The following is a 20,333-nucleotide window of genomic DNA, read 5'->3' on the forward strand; positions in this document are numbered from 1 at the left end:
GAGTGAGATGCATGAGGTGAGAAAACCAGCGCGCGTGGGGAAGAGGGAGAAAGGCGCAGGAGAGGTAGAGAAGTGGGAGCTGGCCTGGGTTAGGTCCGGCAGGTCCCAGGAAGAGGGGCAGAGTCACAGAGAAGACGTGGGGCAGATGGCAAAAGAAAGGGCCGGGCAGAAAGGAACGCAGAAAGGCAGCCGGCTAAGAGTTTAGCAGAGACGGAGGGAGGTCAACAGCTTGTGGCTCCAGGATTTCAGTACAGGAGAGGGGGCTTTGGCGCAGCCATTTGGTTGGAAGAGCATGGCCGGACCAGGAGATGGGTTCTGAAGCTGCCTTGAGGGAACAAGCTCTCTGCCCCCTTAGCCTGTGTGACAATTTGCGTGACTTGGTGGAAGAACTCGTGGAGCTTATGAGGCACCAAAGCTTCCACCCAGGCACCCCTTGCTGCCACCTGTCCAGCGAGGAGTGCTGCAAAGGTGGGAAGGCCGCATGGGCATCGGTTGCTGGCCTCTGCCCCAAGGACAGCCTTCGAGGCTCCTGATACCTGACTGTCCCCGTCTCTTGCAGGCTGTGACAGCGACCACTGGGGCCCCCACTGCAGCAACCGGTGCCAGTGCCAGAATGGCGCCCTCTGTAACCCCATCACAGGCGCCTGCGTGTGCGCCGCCGGCTTCCGTGGATGGCGCTGCGAGGAGCTCTGCGCGCCTGGCACCCACGGCAAGGGATGCCAGCTGCCGTGCCAGTGCCGCCACGGCGCCAGCTGTGACCCCCGCACCGGCGAGTGCCTCTGCGCGCCTGGCTATACCGGCGTCTAGTGAGTAATGCGATGGGCCTCGAGGGGTAGGCGGTCTGGAGGGGTGGGGGGCCTGGAGGGAGCTCGCCCCAGGCCTCCTTGTGGGTGGGCTGTGTGGTGGGACCAGGAGAGTCAGGGTAGTCTTGGCTGTGAAATCTCCTGTGAATCTAAATGCCCAGGATCACCCACGCAGGTCTCAGATTCCTGCCTTCCAGGCCCCTGTGGCTTGGTCCTTCCTGAGACTGTCGGAGTGAACACTCCCTAGAACCCTCCCAGGAGGCCCCTCCTGGCAGAAACAGCTCTTGGCTTAGAAGCCTCTTCTGACCTTACCCCATATGATGCTGCTCAGCTAGGGCCTTCCTTTCTAGGGCACTTGGGACAGAGAGCAGTCAGGGTCCTGGGCAGATATCATTTGCAGATTTGGGAGGGTTACTCCGCCTGTTCCTCACACCAATCAGCCCCCCACTCCAGTTCCCCAGAGAGCAGTATTGACAGGAGACTGAAGATCTCCTCCCAACCCTGTAGCAGGCTCTGTGGCCCCTCCAACAGCCTGGATCCTGAGGGGCGGCCAAGGACTCTAACCACAGAGACGTCGTTGATGGAGGGTATTCCCTGACCTGATGTCTAGCTGGCTCCCAAGTCCTAGTGAGCTAGAGGCCAGGGCCACTGGATGCAGGCCCAAGACTAAGACCCCATGCAAACCCTGCCCTGCACCTCCACAGCGCCCTGCACATGAGCCTGTCATGAGAGCTGGGAGCCTTCCCCAGCCTGGAATCTGGAAGGAACGTGCTCCAGATTCTTCCCCTCTATGCGTCTAGGCGGATTCTTGAAGACGGGATCCACGAGCACTTCCTTTTGCCTGGCATGCCTTGCCGTCCATTCTCCTGGTGAAATTAACTTCACCTTAAGGCCCAAGTAAAATGTCTTCCTCCCAGGGAAGCCTTCCTTGGCCTCCTCCCCAGGACACTCTTCTTTACACTAAGAACACCTCGGTCATCCCACAAGTATTGGCCCACGCACCCTCCATTCCAGTGTGTTCAGTCTGAGCCCTGCTTCCGCCTCCTGGCAGGGAGCAGGACTGCAGCTCAGCTGACGTGCCTAATACGGATCCTTTGACTGTGAGGGAATTCCCAGGGAGCCCTGGAGCACTGGGACCCTGCCACCTGACCTGAATTCTGCTGTGTCTAACACCTCTGCTTCTCCATGCAGCTGTGAGGAGCTGTGCCCTCCTGGGAGCCACGGAGCTCACTGTGAGCTGCGCTGCCCCTGCCAGAATGGGGGCACCTGCCACCACATCACTGGCGAGTGTGCCTGCCCCCCAGGCTGGACGGTAGGTGGCCCCACAGGATCTGGGTGGGGCATTGTAAGAGGCCTGAGAATTTGTCACTCACACACCTTAAAAGGCTAAATCGGCTGGGCATGCTGCTCATGACTGTAATTCTAGCACTTTGGGAGTTCAAGGCCTGCAGATCGCTTGAGGTCAGGAGTTCAAGACCAGCCTGGCCAAAATGGCGAAACCCCATCTCTACTAAAAATACAAAAATTAGCCAGGTGTTGTGGCACACACCTGTAATCCCAGCTACTCAGGAGGCTGAGGCACGAGAATCACTTGAACCCAGGAAGCGAAGGTTGCAGTGAGCCAAGATTGAGTTACTGTGCTCTAGCCTGGGCTCAAAAAAAAAAAAATGCTGAATTCTTCTCCCACTCTGAATACCCTCCCGCCTATTTATCACCTTAGGGCATCACTAAATGCTGCCAGGGATGCCATGGACACAGCTTTGAATCCCAGGTCTGCCATCTCTAAGTGCTGTGTGGCCTGAAGCAAGTTACTCACCTCTCTAAGCCTGTAGTCTCATGTGCAAAGAAATTGAATTCTTTTAAGTTTGGCTGTCTTTGTGTGTAAACACCACCCACATGAGCTGCCATGGGCCCTGGGCCAGAGGTGGCAGAAAAGGCTGGGAAAAGAAGAGAAACAGCAGGTATGGATGACCCGAATTTATCTAACGTCAGCCCCTGTACTCGCGCGCACACACATTCGGATTCTGTGGGCCCCAGCGTTTGTATTTTAGCAAGTGCTGCAGGTGATTCTGATGCAGCCTCAAGCAGCCCAGGTCTCCCCTCTGGGGACAACCATTGTAGGAAAGGGATTTGTAACCTCGTGGGTCTAAATTCAGGTCTCACATCCAATGTTAACCCTGAAAAGAGCCTCAATTACTCCGCTTCCCCAAGTACAGCACTGATGTACCACCCTGCCCTGCCTGGCCGCCATGGTTGGTGGCTGGCTCAGGTGAGGCTGTGCATGTCCAAAGTCCTTTGCAAACTCTGAAGCTCTCTATGATGGCTTGATTTCTATCCCTGGGTACCAGAGATCCTCTACAAGCCTCCTTTTAGCCAACACACCCTGCCTATCAGCGCCTCCCCTGCAGACCAAGTCCTTAGAGGCAGTGAGTCAGCTAGAGCTGACCTTCCTGGGCTGTGTCCCTGCCTCGGACTCTCCAGTAACACGCCCCATTTCAGGGGAAGCTCAGCGACACAGTCCTCCACCTCCCCTGGGGCTTGAGGCTTTGCAAAGCCAGAGAGGACAGGGCTGCTGAGCAGAAGCAGGATATTTGACGAGGCTGTGAATGCGGAGGTCAGAGGGACAGATGGGAGGACACGTGCAGGGCCCGTCGATGCAGGCACAGTCTTGTCAGAATGTTTTTAGGGCAGGAAAGGACCTTGAGGACCACTTGGTCCCACAGTATCCAAACCTGGCTGCACACCAGAGCGGACACGGGGCTGGCGGGGGATTCAAATGCAGATTCCCAGGTTCCATCTGCGACCTCCTGGGACCAGGGGATCTCTATTTTTAATAAGCTCCTCAGATGGTTCTGCGGCAGCCAGTCCTGACTGCAGGTCTGCATTGGGAAAAAATTGATCCAGACCATAGGATTTCCTTCTGTGTTTCACAGGACCCTAGGGTTTCTTGAGGGAGAATGGGGACAAGAGCTCAATCATTAGGACTCTGGGGCCCACGCCACCCCCACCTCTCCATTTGATCTATTTTCCATATTGAGGTGCTCTAGGTAAGATTCCACGTAAAAATCGGGTTTCCCAGCTTTAAGAGATCTGAACCCTCCTGGTCTGTCAATACCTTCCTTTCTCAGATGAGGACGCTGAGGCTCAGAGAGGGTACGAGACCTGTTCAAGGCCACACTGGTAGTTAGGAGTGAGGTGGACCTAGAATCCAGGTCTCCTGACTCCCAGCCCTGGGCATCTGTCTGTCCATCTGTCTGTTTTCTCTGAGGAAGAAAAAGGGACTGCTGCCACCTCTCCCATACCTGCCCATTTCTCCCACCCTAAACCAGTCTCTGGCAAGACCCTCTCATCTCCAACCAGCTTTCGGAAATTCACCCGGAGGCTGGGTCCTCAGAGGCCCAGCCGCAGCAGAGAGGATGGATCAGGATGTGGTCGGGAGAGCAAGGCCACAGCAGCCCCGTGCCTATAAAGGCCTCTCTGGAGACGCTGCTGAGGCTCTGGTGGTCAGAGGGGGAAGGTGGGAAGCTAACACGTGCAGGGATTGTATTTCTCCCCAGCACAGCGAGAGGTTTGTTCTTCCAGATGACAGAAAACTCTGTCATTAGAAGCCTTTGGATTTGAGGACTTGATGTTTTTAATTTTATTGTAGACAATTGCATTTCTATTTTCGACATAGCATTTAACTTGCAGATTTGTATGAATTATTAATACCCCTTGTGCATGCACAGTCACCGTATAATGAAGTCACACTCATGCCTGAGGCTCCTCCCAGGGAGAGCTGGAACCAAGGAATGGATACTGGGGAGAAGGCTCCCCACTTGAGCATCCCCTGGTGCCTGACTGTCCCACAGTCATACAGTGGGCCCTGTGTGACTTCGACCTCACATTTTCCAACTCAGAGATAAAAAGATTGGAGATTCGCACCATGCACCTCCCCAAAGGCCAGGCCATTGTGTGAACTGGAGAGAGGAGCTGCCAGGAACTCTGGCCCTCCAGGCCCCTCCCCAGAGATTCCTGGCCACCAGGCCCTGAGCATGCACACGGGATGGTCCAGCCCAACATGAAGCCTGATTCAGTAGCGGTCTTTGCAAAAGAGCCTGGGGAATCATTTCCCCTCTTTTTCTGAACTCTGAGACCTTGCAAAGCAGAGAAGCCAGGTGTGAGTAGTTTGATGTGAGTGGGCACTAGAGACAGACAGGGAGAAGGAAATAGGATTGACATTCCACACCCTTAGGAGTCCCCAGCCTGATGCTGGGGGCTGGATACAGTGTGTCTGTGCCCACATGCATACACACACACAGGAAAGAGACTGGAAGAGAGGAGACTCGGGGGCTGGGAAGTAGGACTACTTATCCTAGAGGGCCGAAGAGAGGTTTTGCATGGTGAAATCCTCTCTCTACTAAAAACACAAAAAATCAGCCAGGGGTAGTGATGGGCCCCTGTAATCCCAGCTATTCAAAGGCTGAGGCAGGAGAATCACTTGATCCCAGGAGGTGGAGGTTGCAGTGAGCCAAGATTGTGCCACTGCACTCCAGCCTGGGCGACAGAGGAAGACTCTATCTCAAAAAAAAAAAAAAAAAAAAAAAAGCAGAGGTTTTGGAGCCGAGGCTATAGCATCAGAGATGCTCAGGTTTGAGAAGGAAGATTCATGGAGCCCCACTTCCAGGCCCGTGGCCTAGATCACCTTCACAGCACCCACACCAACCACAGCTCCCAGTCCCTTGAGGGTGTCCATGCCACCCTGGAGCATCACTGGTTGTTAGAAATGCCTTCAGGTGCTTGGAGAGGCTGAGGTGCCTCCCTCCAGGAGAACCAGCATGGCCTTCTGTCCTTCCCCCGTCTTGGCCTCTTCTCTTCGTATGTTCCATTTAGCCAAGATCCTTTTGAAGTGTGACTGTTTTCCAGATTTTGACAAAGCCATGTGGTCTAACGAGTTCTGAGAGGAGCGGAAAGTGTCCCCGTACCCCATGTCTACTTGACACAGCAATCTAAGGTCCCACTGCCATTGGAGATACATACTCAGCTGACCACAGGGCAAACACACAAGTCCTCTGGGGCTGCCATAACAAGGCGCCACAGACTAGACAGCATGAACAACAGAAACTGATTCTCACAATGCTAGAGGCTGGAAGTTCAAGATCAAGGTGTCAGCAGGCTCCTTTTGAGCCACTTTCCTTGGCTTGTAGATGGCCATCTTCCCCCTGTGTCTCCACGTAGTCTATTTTCTGGGTCTGTCTGAATCACCTCTTCTTGTAAGGACATGAGTCATAGTGGATGATGGCCCACCCATATGACCTCATCTTAACCTGATTACCTATGCAAAGATTCTAGCTCCAAATGCAGTCACATTCTGAGGTACTGGATGTTAAAACTTGAACCTATGGATGTTGGCCGGGCACAGTGGCTCACACCCATAATTCCAGCACTTTGGGAGGCCGAGGAGGGGGTGGATCACCTGAGGTCAGGAGTTCGAGACCAGCCTGGCCAATGTGGTAAAACCCCATTTCTACTAAAACTACCAAAAATTAGCCAGGTGTAGTGGTGGACGCCTGTAATCCCAGCTACTCAGGAGGCTGAGATAGGAGAATCGCTTGAACCTGGGAGGCAGAGGTTGCAGTGAGCTGAGATCATGCCATTGCACTCCAGCCTGGGCAACAAGACCAAAACTCTGTCTCAAAAAAAAAGTTTTTTTCAAGAGTGTCCTTATCCAGCCCAGGACTGTAGAAGACTGAGTCAGACAGAAGCCAGAAGGACTTTCCTTCCCTCATGAATACCTAGAACTTATAATGTGCACTGAGAAAGACAGGCCCCTGCCATGCCTGGGGTACCCCCACCACCTCCAGGAGGAAGAGGGACCCCTATTCTGAGTGAGTTTTATTATTATTATTATTATTATTATTATTATTATTATTATTTGAGACAGAGTCTCGCTGTGTTGCCCAGGCTGGAGTGCAGTGGCACGATCTTGGCTCACTGCAACCTCCACCTCTCGGGTTCAAGCGATTGTCCTGCCTCAGCCTCCCAAGTAGCTGGGATTACAGGTGCCTGTCATCATGCTGGGCTAATTTTTGTATTTTTACCAAAAATCCCTCCCAAAGTGCTGGGATTACAGGCATGAGCCACTGCACCTGGCCTGAGTGACTTTTCTCTCCATTCTTCTCTCTCACTCTCTCTGTCTCTCTCTGTCTCTCTCTCTCTCTCTCTCTCTCTCACTGTCTCACCCTCCTCTCAGCTCCCCTACTTCTGACTTGTGTATGGAGAGTCTGAGTTTAACAGCCCCCTATTTAATTCATTACAAGTAAATTGAATGATCTTGAAAGATGACTCTGGTCTGGCAGAATTTTCCTAACTAAAGTAGCTTCTGCAGGGTTGGCAATTATTGGTGCTTAATAATTGTGTGTTGAACTAATTGATTAATTAATTAGAGGAACATCCTTGAACTCCAGAAGAGAAATGACTGTCGGGTGTGAGGGGGGCTGGAAGGGCAGCAGGAGTCAAGAGCAGGCTCAGATTTGTGAGTTAAAGACCTAAGACTTGTGTAATTTTAAGTGATATAATACCACAAGGCTAATACTGGGAGGAGGGGGAGTCCCCTACTCCATTTACAAATCCTACTCCCTAAAGGCAACTACTCTCAAATCTTTTAGGTATTTCTCCTGGAATTTCCCTCCATTTTTCTACATAACATGCTTTATAGCTGTTTCTTGACTTTTCCATTTTAGTCATTGAATCCGCTGACTTCCTGACATAGAATAAGATTCAGCTCTGCCATACACACACATACAAACACAAGCAACTCTTCTCCCACACTTCCCAATGGAGTTATATTACAATTTGTGGTTAAATTATTGAAAAAAATATTTAAGACACGGGATCTGGCTGTGTCACCCAGACTGGAGGGCAGTGGCTATTCACAAGCACGATCATAGCTCACTTTCAGCCTTGAACTCCTGCACTCAAGCTATCCTCCTTCCTCAGCCTCCTGAGTAGCTGAGACTACAGACAGGGGCCACCATGCCCAGCTTGGTTAAATTATATTTTAATATTTGTTAATATACACATGTATTGTTACTAATTTATCCTTAAAACTCTCTGACGGAGCTCTCAAACTCCTCTCAGTAAGGTCAGATGCATCAGAAGTCTCTCTGTTTGGCCTGGTGTGGTGGCTCATGCCTGTAATCCCAGCACTTTGGGAGGCCAAGGCCAGCAGATGACCTGATGTTGGGATTTCGAGACTAGCCTGACCAAAATGGAGAAAACACCATGTCTACTAAAAAATACAAAATTTGCCATGCATGGTGGCACATGCCTGTAATCCTAGCTATTCAGGAGGCTGAGGCAGAAGAATCGCTTGAACCCAGGAGGCAGAGGTTGCGGTGAGCCGAGATGGTGCCACTGCACTCCGGCCTAAGCAACAAGAGTGAAACTCTGTCTCAAAAAATTTTTAAAAAGCCGGACGTGGTGGCTCAAGCCTGTAATCCCAGCACTTTGGGAGGCTGAGGCGGGTGGATCACGAGGTCGAGAGATCGAGACCAGCCTGGTCAACATGGTGAAACCCTGTCTCTACTAAAAATACTAAAAATTAGCTGGGCATGGTGGCGCGTGCCTGTAATCCCAGCTACTCAGGAGGCTGAGGCAGGAGAATTGCCTGAACCCGGGAGGCGGAGGTTGCGGTGAGCCGAGATCGCGCCATTGCACTCCAGCCTGGGTAACAAGAGTGAAACTCCGTCTCAAAAAAAAAAAAAAAAATTTAAAAAATCTACCCATTTTTTGCTTTTGTTTTCGAGGCAAGTTTCGTAGAAGCCTGCGTCTTCTGTTCCAGTCTGAACTCTGCTCTCCAGGCCTGCAGCATAGCTGTCATGTGGGATTCCTTTCACCACCATCCTGGGATTCCTTTCACCCCCTCTTCTGTTAGAGTCCCTAGTTCCTAAAATTCATGACTTTCTTTCTCTTGGGTAATTCTTTCTGATGGGAAAAAAAAAAAAAAAATCCTCCAGTAGCTTTCTGAGAAAGTGTTTACGGAAGGTTAACTTTTTGAGGCTGTTCAAATCTGAAAATGTCTTTATTGAATCCCTCACTTGAGTGTTAGTTTAGTTGCGTGTAGAATTCTAAGTTGGAACTAATATTTTTCCTCTGGATTTGTAAGGCATTGCTCCATTGTCTTCTGGCTTCTAGTTAAGTCTAAAACCTTTAATTTCTGATTTTTGTATGTTGTTTTTCTCTGTTTTCATTTTGATTGGTTTCTGTAGAGATGAGATCTTGCTTTGTTGCCTAGACGTTGTTTGTTGCCTAGATGTTAGAGACCAGGGGCTGGTCTCCAACTCCTGGGCTCAAGAGATCCTCCCACCTTGGCCTCCCAAAGTGCTAGGATTACAGGCACGAGCCACCACACCTAGCCTGTTTTTCTCTTTCTAAAAACTGTGAACATCATTTCTCTATCCATAGAGATATAAAAGTTTACGATCACACGCCTTGATGCAGGTCTTGTTTCATTTTGTTGCTGGAGACTTTGTAGGCCTTTTCAGTTCAGAAACCCAGGCTCTCCATCCTTCCATTCGGGGAAATTTTCTTTTATTATATTTTTCATTAATTGACTTACCTCCATTTTCCCTGTTCTACTGCCTGGCACTCCTGTTAATTTGATGTCAGACTACCTGGATTGGTCCTCTGATTTCATTATATTTTCTCTGTTATTTTAAATCTCATCTGTCTGTCTCTCTCTCTCTCTCTCTGGTGTACTTTATAGGAGATTTCTTGTGCTTTATCTTTTGGCTCTTCTATTGCAACATTTTAACTTCTCCATATTATTTTTAATTTTCAAGACTTCTGTTCTGTGGATATCCTCTTTTATAGCACTCTTATTTATTCTTAGGTGCAATACTTTCTTACTTTTTTTAATTTTTTTTTTACTTTTTTCTGCTACTAGGTCAGTGCAAAAGTAAGGTGCAATACTTTCTTATAGCTACCTGAGCATGTTCATTTTAATTAAGATAGAGGCTTTTTTCCTTCTTCTTCTTTTTTTTTTTGGCTTTTCCTTGCTCCAGGCATGGTTCTTATTTCCTCTGTGTTCCTGTTGTCTATTTGTTTATTTCAGTGTTTCTCTTTCATGTGAGGGCCTATTTCAAATATCTGGTGAGCCTTGGCCATCTGTTCATGTTTCACAGCAAGCCTCAGAAAAGCTAATTGGACACCTGGGGGTGGAGGGAGATGTTGACTGATGGGACCCTCAACTATCAATATCTTTAGGTCATTTCTCTTGAGCTCCTCAGTGTCCCTAGAAAGGAATCCTCTAGCCTCCTGCCACAGGGAGTCCAGTCCCTCAGTCAGCCTTCTGGCAGCGCAGTGGGGAAGACAGCTGCAGGAGAGTCCCACCCCCACCTTCCTCTGTGCCTGTGTTCCTTGTCCACAGCCTGTGAGACCAACCTCTCTGAAAGATGCGGGCAATTCACCTGGCTTTTCAAGGTGGGGGCAGAGATTGGGGGTCCAATTCCCTATTTTATAAACTTTCAAACAGTCCTCTTTTCATCATACCTTCACCTTCACCTTCAGAGGGTCCCAGTGTCTCTGATTCCTGAGCTTTCTGAGGTACGAAGGACTTCATTGCCCAGCATTGGGACACTCCCTTTGCAGGCACTTAGCATTGCCCAGGAAGCAGAAAGCAAAGCAGTTAGCGCCGCTCCACCTGCTTTCCATCTTCCAGTGTGTGACATCTCCAGTCTCCTCTTCCTCTTTTCCTTGTAGGTTTATACCTTTACCCGTTTAATGTCATGTCAGCTGGGTTTGGGAAAGAAGTCGGGCAAAGTGCACGTCTCCACAGCAGCATGTTTACTCAGCCTCCTCAGTGCTTTACTGTGTACCCATGTGAGAGTACTTACTGCCTTGTACTTAGTCCCTAAATTGTGCTGAATAACTGGATGAGCAATTTGGCCTCAGTCTCCCACCTCTAAGAGGAGGGCTTTGGAGCTCTGGTGTCCAGCTGTCTGTACTTCTTCTGGGAAGTTGGGTGGTCCCTGGGGCCACAGCAGCTGTGCCATTCCCGGGAGAGTTTGGCATCTCTGGGGCACCACCATGCATGTCTTCCCATCTCTATTTCAGGGAGCAGTGTGTGCCCAGCCCTGCCCACCAGGGACATTTGGCCAGAACTGCAGCCAGGACTGTCCTTGCCACCATGGAGGACAGTGTGACCACGTGACTGGACAGTGCCACTGTACAGCTGGATACATGGGGGACAGGTAAGGATGGCGTTAACTGTTGTCTTTGCTGTCCATTTTGCTCATATTCACAGAAGGGTTGTAGAGAACAGCTCGTAGCCCTCTCTCTGTCAGCCTTCCAGCTCCTTTCTCAGAAAGCATTCTGAGCTCTCCTGCCAGGGAGAGCCAGCAACTGATGCCTCCTTGCCCTCAGCCTGCAGAGCAGACCAGCACACCCTCTTCTTTAGCCTAGTGGCCCACGCCCTGAATTTGCATGGGCTCAGTTGGGGGAAGGAGGTGAGCACCTGCCCCCACTCTCGACTCTTTGCGCTCGTGGAGGGAGGCAATGGCACAGACAATCCAAGCAAGCTGAGAGGACAAAATCACTTCACGTGTTTTGCATGATTTCTTCTGGAAGGGGATTTTTAGTCCTAATTTGCGTCTCCAACAAAAGGACACTGGCATCAGTTTGCATCCTCTGAAGGCCTGCAGCCTAACCGCAGACTGAAGGAGGGCACCAGTGTCCTGGAAGGAAACCAGCCTCGCAGAGTGGATAATCAAAACCCACAGAACTGGGTAATCACCGTACCTGCACATGTGCCCCAGTTGGAAGGAGGATCCCGTGTTGACAGGGCAGGCGCAAAGGAAAAGGGAGAAAGGACAACCAGTGTGTGTGAGGGTGAGGAGCCTGCGAGCTGGAAAAAGATACTTGAAATCCACAGAACCCGGGCCAAGTCTCCTTCCTCTCGCTCTTGACCACATGGGTCTCTTCAAACAGAGAGAAGGGCGGCACAGAGGTGGCCCCCACACCCATTGCCTGGTTCCGTGGGGATCCATGTTTCATTTCTGGCTCCTGGATTGTATACTTTTCTCAGACAAAATGAGGGAACATTTTTCATCCTTCCCTGCCTGAGTGACATCAGGGCTGAGTTAACCAGTGAGTCCCTCCACCTCTAATAGACAAAATCGGGGCTCCTCTGGCTCACCCTAGAATCAGCCCCAAATCCTTAGTGATGTCTAGAAAAGAGATTGTCCATTACCCTTGGGCTTATTTGCCTCCAGCTGGAAGTCTTTTAAGCCAGATCTGATCTCTTTGTGATCCCGTGTTCATCTACATGTGCTTCCCCAGCATAGAACATGGGGTGTAGCATCTGGGGACCCCTCCCTCCCTGAGCCGTGAGAGGGAGGACTGAAACACTAAGCACGTGTTCCCATCCTCACCATCTCCTCAAATCGGGAAATGCTCAGGATGAGCCAGCATGGACCGGAACCAGCACAGGATTCCTTTGTCAGACCACTTTCTCATGAGACTGCAAACTGCCCACTTGTTGGAAAGGGCTCCAGCCAGCTGGACTCCACACAAGTAGACCCTATCAGGCATCCCCAAACTTTTTACACAGGGGGCCAGTTCACTGTCCCTCAGACCATTGGAGGGCTGCCACATACTGTGCTCCTCTCACTGACCACCAATGAAAGAGGTGCCCCTTCCTGAAGTGTGGCAGGGGGGCCGAATAAATGGCCTCAGGGGGCCGCAGTTTGGGGATGCCTGATCTAGCTCATTGGTGCTCTCGATTTTCACTGTCAAGAAGTGCCAAGTAGAGAGAGAATCCACGGCCGGGTACGGTGGCTCACGCCTGTAATCCCAACACTTTGGAAGTCCAAGTCGGGCGGATCACAAGATCAAGAGATCGAGACCATCCTGGCCAACATGGTGAAACCCTGTCTCTACTAAAAATATAAAAATTAGCTGGGCGTGGTGACACGCACCTGTAGTCCCAGCTGCTCGGGAGGCTGAGGCAGGAGAATCACCTGAACCCGAGAGGTGGAGGTTGCAGTGAGGCAAGATTGCGCCACTGCACTCCAGCCTGGCAACAAACAAGACTCCATCTCAAAAAAAAAAAAAAAGAGAGAGAGAGAGAGAGAGAGAGAAAGAGAGGGAGAGAGAGAGATTCCAAAAATCTCTGCTTGTTGGAGCCTGGTGCGTAATCCTGGGCAGAGAGGAACCCTTAAAGCCAAAGGGCCTTCTAGAAAGCTTTGCCAATCAACCACATGAGAGTTCATGGGAGGCCATGTAGCATTTGGGCTTCTCACCTAAACGGGCTGCCTGGTGTTTAATATTTTGTAAAATTGCCTCCATTAATTTCGTAGGTGACAGCTGCATTAACCCACCCCAGATCATCACAAGCATATTAAAGTTGAGTGGGTGTAATAATGCAGGCCTCCTCGGATAGGCAGAAACCAGTGCAAATTAAACATGAAATGTAAGGAGGGCTTTGCAGCTCATTTTGTAATTTAATTGAGCAATGTATCTGGTTGTTAATGGCAATATCGGACACATTAGATTGATATGGTGCAAAGGAAGGATGTTTAAGTAGAAAACTAATTCCTGCTGTGATTACCCTTCTGTTCCACAGGCCCAGTTATTAGCATGCTTTGTGTAAAATTCATTAGCAGTCGTTGCTTGATCTCTAAATAAATAAGTTGTTTAAATTGTGAGTAGAAAAAAAAAAAAGAGGCTGATTATGTAAATGAATTAGGTCGTCAATATTTCATTTCCAGATTGTTTTTCTGGGGCTGTAGATCGTCACCCCCCAAAAAATAGTGGGCTAGGGAATTGCCCATCAGAGGAGCTTAGGGTTCGGGGCTCTGCTTGGTCCTGCTAGGCAGGAGGGAGCAGGAATGTTTGAAAATAAACAGGTATCAGGAGGTGTCTGGTTGGAGTTTTTTTCACCTGACATCTGAGGTATTTGAGGCCAACAAAGCACAGAGACTTCTGGAGAAATCTACTTGCAGGCTGAACAGGAGCTGGCAATTCAGATAGTGATTATTCCGGTCTTCAGCTGCCCTTTTTCCTCCCCTTCTGCCTCAGTTTCTCTCCTTTCCTTCCCCCATTCTACTTCTCCTCCTCCACCTTCCACTTTCCTTCTGCAGACATCGCCTTCTTTCTTGCCTCTTCTTCCCTCTCTTTTCTAGTCTCATTTCCTTCATGAGGCCTCAGATTGGCTGACCTGCAGTGAGATTTGCAGGAAGACAGTCTGGGGTCGTCTTAGCCACATGCAGGCTGCGTGAGCTCGGAAAAGTTGCCTCACTTGTCTGATGGCAGCCTCCTTAATGCCAAAGGGAGGGTGATGAGAATATCTGGTGCTTCAGGGGCTGGGGACAGGCTCTGGAGCCTGAGCAGCTGGAAGCCCCTCGCTCCACAGTGCCCAGGGGCGTTATCACCATGACCCCTGCTGCCCCTCTATGCTGCTGGGTCACTCCTTTGCCACAGTGGCTCTGAGAGGGAGAGCTGGGGCATCTTCTTGGGAAGGAAGCACTCAAGGCCAGACCCCAGTCACTCTTCTCCTTGTCATTGTGGGCACAGAGCAATGAAGGCAGAGGACAGAGACAAGGATACCCCAGTTGCCAAGGCTGGTGCCCCACACACGTGCTAGCTGGCCCTGCCATATCCACAGGGGTCTGGCCACTCACCCTCACCATAAACAACTGAGGTCACCCGGACACAGAATCTCCCTGCCCAGTCTGTGGAAGAATAATCCACCCCACTATCCTCCAAATTCGTAACAAAGAAGTTAGAGCTGCATTTTTTTTTTTTAATTGCTTTTCTCCTCTGATGACTGTAGAAGATATACAGAAAACCTGGAAAATGGAAACACATGATAATTAAAACATGAATTCATCAAATCCACTCTATCAGCATTTTAGAATTTTTCCCCTCGGGCTATTTCATGCCCGAATTTAAGGCCTGAAGGTCAGGTGGGCTCTGTTCTAAGAAGTGTTGAAAACAATATTAACATGAGTCCGAATGAAAACCACTAACTTTTCTAATCGAGCCCCAGTCATGCGCTGGGCACCTTTCTAAATGTTTACACACAGTATCCCATTTAATTATACAAGCCAGTGAGGTCTAGTGAGTATTGTCCCATTTTACGAAAAAAGAGGAAAAAAAGAAAAAGAAAAAGGAGAGGAAGTCAGAACTTTAGGTTAGTTCTCCATTATCCACACTGTTGAATCAGTGCTGGGACAAAGATACCCCAGAACCCTAGAGGCCAGCGGCCATTTCTACTTGTCCTTGGAATGCAGGTGGTCACCCGCCACCTCCTTTACCTCTTATTCCCCCTTATTCCCCCGGGGTTTATCCCTTGACTTGTCCGGATCTAGTCGCTGTGACAGTAAGTTTGCATCCCCTGGAAAAGAGCCCAGGACAGGGGTAAGGGGTGCTGAGGCACATTCGGGAAACCGGGCAGTCAGCAGTGGGGGTCACACTCACCTACGGAGGAGCCACATCCATGGCTGTGAGTTAAATGAAGTTGAATAATTATCCTGATGTTGGGAGCTCCAAGTTCCAGCCCAGACACACACACAACACAAAGGAGGTCCCAGGCTTCCTCCTTGGGGGCTCACAGGCTGATGGAAGAGACTCAGCCCCTGCCTTGAGGGAACCCTTTTCCGAGGAAGAGAAAATAGCCCATGTTACAGGGAATTCTAGTCCAATGAAGAAGGATGCTTTCTCTCCTCGAGGGAGATTCCACAGTCAGGGAGGAGATGCACCTCCCAATAGGATAAGAGAGACCGTACATCTGCCCAAAAAGCTCAAAAACCAGAGACGCTGTATAGAAACAAAATCGCCCCATTTCATCAAATCTAAGGTGCCACTGATTGTAAAATGCCTCATTATTTCATATGCTGGGAAGAATGAAAAACACTGGCAATTAAATTATGACATCATCAGTTATAAGACATCTAATTTCAGAGAGATAAAAACATATTTTAATAACAAGGTGTTTTTGGCTAGGTGTGGTGGTTCACGCCTGTAATCCCAGCACTTTGGGAGGCCGAGCCGGGCAAATCACAAGGTCAGGAGTTCAAGACCAGCCTGGCCAACATAGTGAAACCCTGTCTCTACTAAAAATACAAAAAATTAGCCAAGTATAGTGGCGGGTGCCTGTAATCCCAGCTGCTGGAGAGGCTGAGGCAGGAGAATCGCTTGAACTTGGGAGGTGGAGGTTGCAGTGAGCCAAGATTGCACCATTGCACTCCAGCTGGGCAACAGTGCAAGACTTCATCTCAAAAAAAAAAAAACAAACAAAGGGGGCGGAGGGTGTTTTTAAACCTACCTAGATGGTTTTTTGTTTAATGGGTGAGGAGTTTCACTTTGGGAAGATGGAAAACTTCCAGAGATGGGTGGTGATGTTGCATAACAGTGTGAATGTGGTTAATGCCACTGAACTGTACGTGGTTAAAATAGTAAATTCTATGCTGGGTACTGTCTTAGTCTGCTCATGCCGCTATAACAAAATACCAGAGACTGAGTAATTTATAAACAACAGACATTTATTCTCACAGTTTTGGAGGCTGAGAAGTTCAAGATTAAGGGGTCGGCAGGTTTGGTGTCTGATGAGGGCTCAGATCTCTGCTTCCAAAAATGGTGACTGTACCTTCAGAGGGTGAAAGGAATAGAAGATCCCCCCTCTGAAAAAAAAAAGGACCTCCCTGGCTCCCTCCAGCCCTTTTATAAGAGCACGAATCCATTCATGCCCTCATTGCCTCCCAAAGGCCACACTTCTTACTACCGTTGCATTGGGTGTTAAGTTTCAATGAGAGTTTTGAGAGAACTATTTAAACTATAACATGTATATTTCACCACAACTTTTTTAATTTTTAAAAAATATTAGGCTTGGAATCAATAAAATATGGTGGCAGGTGCCTATAATCCCAGCTACTAGGGTATGCTAGTAGAATGGTAGTACAAACTCATTGCTGGGGGGACTGAGGAGACCTAGGGTGAAAGGTGGAAATGACTGGGGCAAGCTAAACCTTGGAGTACTTCCTGGAGGAGGAGAGAGAAGAGGGGAGGAGGCTGTGAGCAAGGCAGAGTATACCAGACCTGGCCGGAAGGCAAAGAGAACAGCATCTTGGAGGATGCACTGCCTCAGCCCCGCTCTGCTATCCCATAGGTGCCAAGAGGAGTGCCCCTTCGGGACCTTCGGCTTCCAGTGCTCGCAGCGCTGCGACTGCCACAATGGGGGGCAGTGCTCACCCACCACGGGTGCCTGCGAGTGTGAGCCTGGCTACAAGGGTCCGCGCTGCCAGGAGCGGCTGTGCCCCGAGGGCCTGCATGGCCCAGGCTGCACCCTCCCCTGCCTCTGTGATGCTGACAACACCATCAGGTATGAACTGCGAACAGGCGAGCCCGGGACAAGGGCGGCGGGTGGGTGTGGGCTCAGGTAGAGAGAAGGCTTGCTAGGATGGGGCCCCCCACCTGCAGCACGAACATCCAGGAGGGTGGTGGGGAAAGAGCCAGGACCTCAGCACTCAGCCCTGAGAACCACTTTGATGAAAAGAAGAAGCCAAAGCCGCACACCTAGGTCACTCACCGCTGCCGACGGCACCTGGCTGCCTGCATTTCCAAATGTACCTGTCGAGACTCCACACAGGCAAGCAAGGCGGGAGCAAGGAGGCGGGGTGGAGCACAGCCGCATGGCCCCGGGGGCTGGGATGGCTGGGCTCCGGTGCCACAGGTTCTGAGCACATTGTCCTGGATGGTATTTCCCCTCCACTCGCTTGTTGTCCAACCAGAGACAGGGCCACTAGGGCAGAAGTAGGGGCTTGAGCTGCAGAAGGTCAGGACTGGAAGGGACCTCAAAAATCAGTGGGGCTTGCTGGGCACGGTGCCTCATGCCTGGAATCCCAGCACTTTAGGAGGCCAAGGCAGGTGGATTACCTGAGGTCAAGAGTTTGAGACCAGCCTGTCCGACATGATGAAACCCCCTTTACACTAAAAACACAAAAACGTGTCTGGGTGTGGTGGCGCATGCCTGTAATCCCAGCTACTCGGGAGGCTGAGGCAGGAGAATCACTTGAACCCAGGAGGTAGAGGTTACAGTGAGCTGAGAGTGCACCATTGCACTCCAGCCTGTCTCTGTCTCAGGGGAAAAAAAAAAAGAAAAAAATATATATGTATGTATGTATATCGGTATCGGTAGGGCCCATTGCAGGGCTTAGGGAGAGTTGTCCCAGCAGGCCCTGGCAAGGGCACAGGAGCAGGAACAACAGTGGCAGCCCTTTACCAGGGCCTGGACTTGGGGCCAGCCTCCCCCAGCACTCTGTCCTTTGTGGTTTGGGACATCTGGGCAGAGGCTGCGCCCCACCACACTTCCAAAGGAGTCTGAACCTGTGAAGCCAGAGGTGCTCCAGGCTACTACTCCCAGCTCCCTTCCCTGCCTGCTTCATGTACTGGCTGGCACTGCCCCCAGGTAATAATTGAGGCTGCCAGCCCTGGATAAATGCCCCCACAGCCCTTTATGGCGGCTGCCTCTTATCTGGGTGATGAAGGGTCGGGGGAGCATCCCTTCTCCCTCAGGCCTGCAGACAGCCCAGGGAAGACTGGCCACCTGGGGCATGGGTGCTGCTGCTGTTTGCAGGGCAGACAGAGAATCCTTCTGCTTTGCAGCCCTGCTGCCGGGACAGCCAGGACCTAGCCTCGGCTCCTCTTCATTTCCGGGCTTTGATCTTTCACAAATCACTCCCGAGCCTTGTTCACTGCAAGCAGAGGCATCTCAGCAAGTGTTATGAGTTAGACTGACAGGTCCTCCCTCCCTGGAGCGCAGCAGCTGGAGTGAGGCAAAGCTGGTGTGAGGCAAAGGTGGAGCGCCCGGGAAGGAGACTGTCCAGAGAGGGCGCTGGACCAGTGGAGCTGGCCTGTGCATGACCTGAGCATTCATTCACTTGGTCATTCATTCAACAAACACTGAGCGCCTGCAGGGCTGGGCTATGAAGGGGGAACACTGAGCACCTTCTACCATATTTCTTCAAATACAAAACAATACCAGTAGTGAGGCACAGCTTTATTTTGGTTACTACTAAACTAGGAAAATTCTATCAACTGAACCGTGACATACCATTGACTGTATAACATACCCAATATCAGAGATGTGAAAATGTAGAGTAGAAGTACCTCTTAGAATTGATGAAATATACGTGGCTGGCCCTGCTGGGTTCCAACATGTACCCAAGTAACTGTGATCCAGAACTATGTACTGCTGGTCAGGGAAGGCTTCCTGGAGGAGGTGGCATCTGGGCTGAGCCTGGAGAGCAGAGTGGCAGTTCCAAGCCGCTGATTACAGAAGTCCCACATGGCTGGTCAGGGGACTGGGTAGCTGGCTCAGACTGTTCTATGTGTCTAAATATTAATATTCCGGGATCCATCACTCCTGCTGGGAAGCTGAGGGGGGAGGACCTTCTCTGAGACAGGAAGCAAGGCTGATGCTGGGGTCCATTGCAGGGAGCCCCTGCCACGGAAATCCAACCAAGCCCCAAATTAAAGGGCTATTGTTTTCCTTCTGTGCCTGGGCAACCATGCCCTGTATAAGTCATCCTTCCTCCGAAGGAGTCCTCGATGCATTATTAATCTGGAAGGACTCCCTCTTCTCTCCGGCTAATCTCAGCCCATCCAATATTGATGATTATTTGCTTTACTGTCTTAAACGCACATCAGGTTTCAGGGACTGGGAGGGAGCAGTGGTTCTTCAGACTAGGGGCTCTGAGTGTGCCTGCCGGTCTCCTCCGAGTCTGAGGGGGCTTTGTCACAGCCTAGGCTCCCTGAGGGCACCAGCAGCCTGGCTTATCCATCCCCGTGGCCTCTAGCCTCAGTGCCGCACAGTGCCTGCACACAGTAGGCCTTCAGTAAGAAGAGTCCTCAACTCATCAAACAGCTTCTGCCCATTAGCTGAAGTCAGCCCTATTTTTGTAAAAAATACATATTTCCCCTTTTCTTTTGGCACACTGGCCCAGCGACGGAGCCCCTGGCACAAAGTTTTTGTTCACTTGAGGTTCGGATTTCTCGCCCTGGCCACCCATGAACGTGCGCTGGGTAAGACTTTGTTGTAGAGGGCTGTCCTGTGCTTTGTAGAATGTGGAGCAGCATCCCTGGCCTCTACCCACTAGATGCCAATAGCATCCCACTTCCCCTGCCCGTTCTGACAACCAAAAATATTGCCAGACATTGCCAGATGTCCCAGGGTGGGGTGGGGCAGGAAAAATCCCCTGAGGTTGAGAGCGTCTGGTCTAAATGAACTCTCTCATGCGGCTTTTGCCTTTGTTGTTATGATCACCAGAAAACAGCTCTCTTCTCTGTGTGGACAGAGGGCAGCCCCTCTTCCCGTGAGCCTTTTTTGGCCCATTATAGAGTCTTCTCTTGAGATGCAAGAAAAACAAAGGAATGACTCTGTGACTTCTAATCTTCACACAGTTAAAGTTCAGGTACTGGGTGGGGATTGGGACTTCTGAGTCCTGGCCTCCAACCTACCTCTGCCTAAGCAAGTGCCTGATACACGCCCTA

At 50.5% G+C, this 20,333-nt stretch overlaps 1 protein-coding gene across 19 annotated transcripts in view; it reads left to right on the plus strand.

Annotated features, from left to right (window-relative positions):
* MEGF11 (multiple EGF like domains 11) overlaps positions 1-20,333 on the plus strand; it is a 398,263-nt gene that overhangs the window by 306,653 nt on the left and 71,277 nt on the right. For all 19 annotated transcript variants that reach the window (XR_012516094.1, XM_074392772.1, XM_039468640.2 and 16 more), the window contains 4 exons: positions 560-806; positions 1,995-2,115; positions 10,899-11,035; positions 16,951-17,163. Coding sequence is in view for 18 of the 19 variants with exons in the window: in XM_074392772.1 (XP_074248873.1) it covers positions 560-806; positions 1,995-2,115; positions 10,899-11,035; positions 16,951-17,163 (718 nt within the window). In the remaining variant the exon portion in view is untranslated. The remainder of the gene's footprint in view (positions 1-559; positions 807-1,994; positions 2,116-10,898; positions 11,036-16,950; positions 17,164-20,333) is intronic.

This window comes from Saimiri boliviensis, chromosome 2 (genome assembly GCF_048565385.1).
Source record: "Saimiri boliviensis isolate mSaiBol1 chromosome 2, mSaiBol1.pri, whole genome shotgun sequence".
In the NCBI taxonomy this organism is placed as follows: domain Eukaryota; kingdom Metazoa; phylum Chordata; class Mammalia; order Primates; family Cebidae; genus Saimiri; species Saimiri boliviensis.